Source organism: Protobothrops mucrosquamatus, unplaced genomic scaffold (genome assembly GCF_001527695.2).
Source record: "Protobothrops mucrosquamatus isolate PMUCROS unplaced genomic scaffold, P.Mucros_1.0 scaffold9036, whole genome shotgun sequence".
NCBI lineage: Eukaryota > Metazoa > Chordata > Lepidosauria > Squamata > Viperidae > Protobothrops > Protobothrops mucrosquamatus.
The window spans coordinates 1-7118 of record NW_015394828.1 but is presented as its reverse complement, the minus strand read 5'-3'; the positions used below and the strand labels follow the sequence as shown (position 1 = coordinate 7118).

The following is a 7118-nucleotide window of genomic DNA, read 5'->3' as shown; positions in this document are numbered from 1 at the left end:
GGAAAGGCGTACTATCCTGGATGGACCAATGGACCAATAATTTGTTGTAAGACAGTTTCACATGAATTATTGTAATGATATAAGCCACTTTCAACTTCTCGGCAATAATAACTGAGATCAGAGTTCTAATATACTCACAGAAACTTCCTCGGGCATGTACTATTGTTGTTCCTCCACTGACTTTTGATAGATTTAAAAAAAAATTAATTTTTTTAATGGATTACTGGGCAGAATTCCGACCTCCTGCATTATCTTTATTTTTATTAAAGCCTTTAGATACCAAATGGACCTGACTTGCTTTGTTTAAAAATAAAAATTATACTATCCAGTGCTTTGTTTTTCCCATCTGTCCAGAAAAAGTATAAAAGTATATAGTAAAAGTATATCTTGTATCAGGGAGTAGGACTAGAGATGGTAGTAACTAGCATTTTGTTAGTGCCCCCCCCATCTGAAAATAGTTGTGGTGAGCAGCTAGAAACTGAGAGACTAAATTTTAGTCCCATTCTACGGACAAAGCCAACTAGATAACTTTGGGTTACTCATCTATCTCAACCCTAAGAAGCAGGCAATGGCAAACCACTTCTGAAATCTTGCCAAGAAAACTGCCTTCTTGCTATGTGACCAGCCCATTACCGTTTTTTTTTTTACTCTCTTGATGATACTGTATACTTTTGTATGTTCTCTAATTTCATTTGTTTTCTTAATATATTTTGAAATTGGCAGTCATTTCTGTTTTATTTTCACATGTCTTCATTTATGCTTATTTTAATTTAATTTTAGTTTTTTGTTTAATTCTTGATATTACTATTGATGTTACGTTTTAAGTTTAATTCTATTTTGGTTATTATTTACTGTTTATATGCTTTATAACTTGCAGAAAAAGATACAATTGAAATATAAACACTAGCGCACATAAACTGATTTTTCGAAAGCTACCTGTTTCTTTCTCTTTTTCCTTGTATATGAGTGCAGGAAAGAGCTCTGTTCAATTTCACTGGAAAGTAACCATTAACAGTTCATCATTGAAAGTGAGTGTTTTTTCCAGAGTAGTTAAAGTTTGCGTGACATGTTAGCACTGATTAAAAATCAATTTCCCAATAGAAACATCAAGCAGTTGTTGGCGAATCCCATCATAACAAAGTCAAAATCCTTTTGATACAAAATCTGTAAGAAAAAAGCAAACATGATATCAGAAATAATGCCAAATAAAATGACAACTATTAAAATATTTTATTTTAAATTTGATTTAGAGAAGCAGACCGAGTCCCGAAGACATTTCATCAAGAAGAAAAAATGTGAAGCGGGATCATTTAACAAGTGAAACCAGCAGGCCTCCTCTCCTTTATATTACACATCCTGTACGCCAGAAGCAGAAGGAGGTTCACCGGATAGGCTCAATTACCTTCCTGGTTGGAAAGACACCTAGAAAAATCCGCAGGTGAGATTACTATGTTGGATTGTAAAGTTTTAAGTGACCTCAGGCTGAGACCTGTTTAAATTTAAGAGTTTATTCTTTCAAGTTTTATTTGGAATTATTACTTATTATATTTTGTAAAACTGTTTAAAATACTCATCATTACAATTTTGCAAATTAATACATGCACTGCCAGTAATTTATATCAGTTAATTTTTGGTGACCGTGCGTAATATGCAAATGCAGTTGAAATTATTCTGTCATAGTTTAATGTAACAAAATTTTGTCTTTACTGAATTCCTTCATTCCCTCACACATTGTTAATGATATGAATGTATGGCTATGGCATTGTTTAGTATCTCTTCTCCATTGGTAATAGTTGCAAAGTCTTCTACCAGTAGTATACAGAAAAAAAATCCAGAGATTGAGTTGAGTGAAAAGCCTGTGTTCTAACTGAGGAATCACAGTATAGATACTTAATCATAAGTATTTCTATTTGATTTAACTATTGGAAAGTGACTTGTGAGAGAAAGTTAGGAAATGAGACCCTTCTGTTTCATTTATGTTAACCTCATGTAGATTTGTAAGAAATATCTTATGATTAGATTAGATAACCTATATTGTCATTTTTTCCTGTGGGCACAACGGCACACATTAAAAATGAAATTTTGTTGCTTGCTCTCAAAGTGTACACATACATAACACACATTTAAAACATAATATACAACATATGTATACACCTACACCCTTACTTATAAGTAACATATAAATATTAATCACTGTCCATCTTGAATACATAATGGAAGTCTACATTGGCCAAGAGTGCCAGGTTTCATTTCAGAATCACTGCATTTTATTAGCCTGATCACTAACATCCTCTTTTCATGAGATGAATGATTCCTGAAAATCTCCAAAATGGTTAGGATAGAAAAAGAAGCAAAATGATAATTTAGGAATATTTTCTTTGATGTGGTCTCTGGAGATTTAGGTTAATGTCCTCCTACATGGGGTCTTTGTCATTTCAGAAATACAAATAAGGAGTTACCTTTAGAGGCTTTGTACTTTTCTTTAGCTTACCATATCCACAAAACTAGACTGATGCTAGTCTCCAAAACTGAGGGAGATGCTCTTGGACCAATTATATTTTAAAAACAATTTGATTTGTGCAAATTACGGCACAAATAATACTTTATTTACTATAAAATAAATATGGGACACAAATACTGCTAAATTTACTATAATTAATTTAGTAAAAGTAGAATTATTAAAGTTACAATCAGTATAAATAGTAATATAATAAAGATAGAAGGCAGATAGAAGGGAGAAAGACATGCTCTGTGAAACAAATTTCTTGTGGTTTGTGTTTGAAAAATTTGGCTTGTGTTTCCTTGGGGAAAGTTCCAGAGGTTCTCTTTACAGAAAGTTAGAGAGTTTTTTCATGTATCTTAGTAAGAAGAAAGATTGTATATTAAGAGATGGATAAATAAGTTTAAACAAATAGGTCTTGGTATTTTTGTTCAGATTGTAGACTCCAATGATACGATACATATTTTTATATTTTCTTTAAAAAAAATCCCCATTTCTTCACAGTTCTTGTTTGAAAACTTTTTAAAGTTTTGAAATAGGAAAGAAAACTTTTCCCCTTCATCTTTTGGACAATCGCAGATCCCAAAAAAATCATTATTTTTCAGGGGTTGAAGATTTCCGTTCATCATAAGAAAGTTATTTTCAAAAATTCCGCATCAGTTCAGATGCAACACGAAACCTCTGTGATCTGACAACATCACAAAATTCTCCTTGTTGGATGATTCGTAGTATAGTTCTAGCATTTTGCTTAAAACCGAGGCAGATGACAGTGTTTACCTATTTGCCAAATTCATTTCGGGTTGTTTTAGACAGTTTGCACAAACATTGCTTTAGATTCCAAACCCCAATCTGCAAAGTCTATGTAGGGTCCCAACCCATTTCATGTTTTGTTTTTATTTAAACAAAATTCCAATCCAACATTTGCTGTTTCTGGATTTCAAAGCACGATTTTTTAAAAAATAATGATTTAATAGCCATTTATAACCTCAGCTTAACATTTAATGATATATCTGAATTCTTACCGTAATAAGATTTGGGGGGTGGGGGGCAAAGGGAACCAGTTAGGAAAAGTCATTCTCTTCCCTATTTGATATTAACATCTTTCACTTGCATAATCTCACAAGCAGAATGATAAAAATAGTGAATGATAAATCAAGGAATTCAGTTCATGCTATTAGCTGTAGCTCAACCTTTTTCTCTTCCGAAATAACTCACTGACCTAAATCAACCTTTTTACTTTGTGACAATATTTCCACTACTTAGTCTTAACCTGGTTTTGAAAGAAGTGTCATTGATTAACCTTGATAATGGGTATTTGCTTTCCTGTTCTTTGAGAGAATTAACTATTCTTTTCACCAATTGCTGCAGGAAGCAGTTTGAGGAGATGGCAGATCTTTTTCATAAAGCTCCTGTGGAAGAATTTGCGAAGCACATCACTCAAACTACATCAGAAGAAAGGCAGAAAATGTTAAAAGAATTTTACAGTGCAAAATATCCAGAGTTAAAAGATGTTTTAAAAGTTCATGTCCCAGATCCTGTTTCAGAAGGAAATGGAGAAGGCAGCAAATATAAAAGCAAGTTTAGGAAAAAATCCTCCATTTGTAACCATGGGCAATTGAAGCCTGATCTTCCTATAAAGCCTGATCTTCTTATAAATCTGGGAGTTCCAGGTAGATCTGATGCTGAAGAAAAACAACTTCAGTATAAGCTTTCTGTACAGGCTCCTGGGGGTCAAAACGGGGAAGATAAACAATTGCCAGCTGATATTCTCGAAGACAGCATTAATGGGAGAAACAGTCAGGCATCCAAAGACTTTATGGCATCTGAGTCACCAGCCGGTAAATCAAGAATAATTGAGGGGCTGTCTGCATGGAGTTCTAAAGGACAGCTGAATTTGAAGGGGACACTGTCACCCAAAAAACGTCTTATGTCTGACTCAGAAAGCAGACAGGCTGAAATCTGCCAGAAAAAAGCTGTTGCAGACTTGCTAGGAGACACCTCCATTTTAAATGACCTCTTCAAAAGTAATGAAAATAGTCCAGCCGAGATACCCAGGAGGCCTCTTAATGGGCCTGCCGAAAAAGCAGCAACTCGACAAAAAGATTTCTGGGACATGCTGAATGAAGAGAATGAGGAGTGTCTCCAAAGACTCACAGATGTGACAGCCATAGAGAAACTGTGTGAAAGAGCATCTTTCACTTCTTTGTTCAAAGAGAAAGAAGAGAGTGAGGAATCCCTTTGGAAGGAAAATGACAATTTCTTATGGAAAATAGATAAGAAACCTGACACAGATGATGATTTTTTTTCTGGTATTTAATGTGGAATTTAAATATTGAGGGGAAAAAGATTTAAAAAAAAAATCCTTGTGTTACATTTTATTCCCATAACTGACTTGATGCACTTGATTAATTTAAGTTAAATTAAACAGCTTAACTCATTTCAAGCTTTTTTAAAAAAATAAAAAAATAAAAATTCAAGGATACCTTTTTTCAGAAATCTTACAAAGAATACATATTTATTTAATTTTGAGCCGTTTTCTATCTGTTTTAAGGAAGTTGCAAGAAAGAAAAGGACAAGTTTTTAAAAAGAATTGGAAAAAAATCAGAAACATTGAGTGAGGGCATTTTCTTCCTTATTTTCTGTTTTCTCAATGGGGACTGGAACAAGTACATTTGAAAGGCTCAACAGCCTTTCTGCACATTTGCAAAAGGCAAGTGAGTCACTTGATCACTCTGAAGGGAATCAATTTTGTTCCAAATTCAAATTGGCAATCCAGTTTCAAAAGTTTATTCGATGTGGAGATTTTACCAATTTGCTTCAAAATTTCCCCTTGTCTGCAAAGTATTATCCTTCCCTGTGGGAAAAAGCAGCATCTTGAGGTTNCCTTTGCATGCAAGCTCTGAGGTCGACCACATTCCTCTCTTTCTACTTAAATAAGTTACATGTATTTTTATCATGTATTTAGTGTGGTCAGGGCACAACAGATACTATAGTGTCATGTAATGAAAAACTATACTTTTTAAAATTGTTCATGCTCTGGTGATGTTTGGATCATAGGGGTTTCTATTACATTTCTGAAGCAATTGAAAACTCAATTGGGACTACATTGAAAAACAATATAGGCTTGGACTGAGAATAAAAGCAAAGTAATCTGTAAAAACCTGGAAATTGGGGGCTTATGTACCAATTAAGTCTTGCTTAGGATAGATTCATCAAAATAATGGAACCTTGACATTTAAATTCCAATTTTTCTGTAGGTCTTTCCCTGAGCATTATTAAATTTGGATACAACTCAAAGTGTTTTGAAAGTACTCAGTGAATTAGAAGAGATAGTTGTACTCTACAACTTGTAAGACAGAGAAATTCCACTGCAATGATCTACATTGCAATATAGGACTGCAGTGCATGAATTAGTATTTTTACCTATTTAATACTAAAATGACCTATGTATGAAATGTATGATAACATCCCGTTGTCAGTTTTTATTTAAAAAAATAAATTATGTTTTAATCAAATAAATTTAAAAGGCTTGCTTTTTTTAAAAAAAGGAAGAATTTTAATGTCTGAAATTAATAATTATGTGTGGGATATCTTCTTGGGCCATATGAATTCTGGATGTTACAATTTTACTCATCTTAAAAAGACAAATCTTTCATAATGTACTATATTCATCTATTTTTAATTATTTGAAATCTGTGGTAATATAGGCTACAATGCCTCACTGAAATAAGGTAATATAGGCTACAATGCCTCACTGAAATAAGTAAAATGATTGTAAAATGAGTTCAATACAGAATTTTTACAGTTCAGCAAAAATCACACTATGATATTGGCTATTTTACCTATAAACAATTCTGTGTGTATATACTTTAAATTATTTTAAACATTGCCTAACTGCATTTCACCAAAACCGGTACCTATGTGGTTGTGACAGATTATTAAAAGATGATTAGGAAACTTCAAGTTGGATAATATTATTGTAAACCATCCATTTGAAAATAAAAATGTTTCTTGCTTAGAGCTGAAAGTGTAATTGTGTGTCCCCATGAAATCTCTAAAATGTTTGATTCTTCTTTCAATCTACATGATAAAACTGTTTAAAAAATATCCCTTGCAATTTAAGTATAAATTAGATAAACCGGTGACCCCTTGGGCCATCCTTTAAGATATTTCCTTACCAGGTTCCTCAATGCCTTCAGCAATGACAGACCTTTTAATGTATTGCCTTCACTAGCAAAATTGGGATATATTCAGAAATGTATGTCTTGAAAATACGTTGAACTGTATAACCTGATCAGATATCAGCACAAGAAATGTTTTATGGATATTTTGCATTATGTCATAAACCATTTTATAATAATGTTTAATGCCCTAAAATGTTTTATAAAATTTGCCAAATTTCAATACCACAGGAGTTATGGGTCCCACATTTTGGACACATTCTCTATATTAGCCAGTTTGAGGTACCTTGGTTAAAAAATTGTTGGCCTATGATGCACTGTTTTACCAAGTTAAAGCTTAGGGGAATGAGAGTTTTACTAGTATATAGATAGATAGGTTTCCTTTGGGAAAATAAATTGCATTAAATTACATAAACATTGAGAGAAAGTACATTAAA

At 32.9% G+C, this 7118-nt stretch overlaps 1 protein-coding gene across 1 annotated transcript; it reads left to right on the top strand.

Moving 5' to 3' along the window:
• Positions 1 to 1250: 1250 nt before the first annotated feature.
• Positions 1251 to 4809, top strand: LOC107300898 (DNA excision repair protein ERCC-6-like 2; the record flags this gene model as incomplete). The annotated part of the gene is made up of 2 exons (XM_015830181.1): positions 1251 to 1438; positions 3869 to 4809. Coding segments are annotated over 2 exons (1129 nt in total), but the record flags the coding sequence as incomplete, so codon positions are not given.
• Positions 4810 to 7118: the final 2309 nt, after the last annotated feature.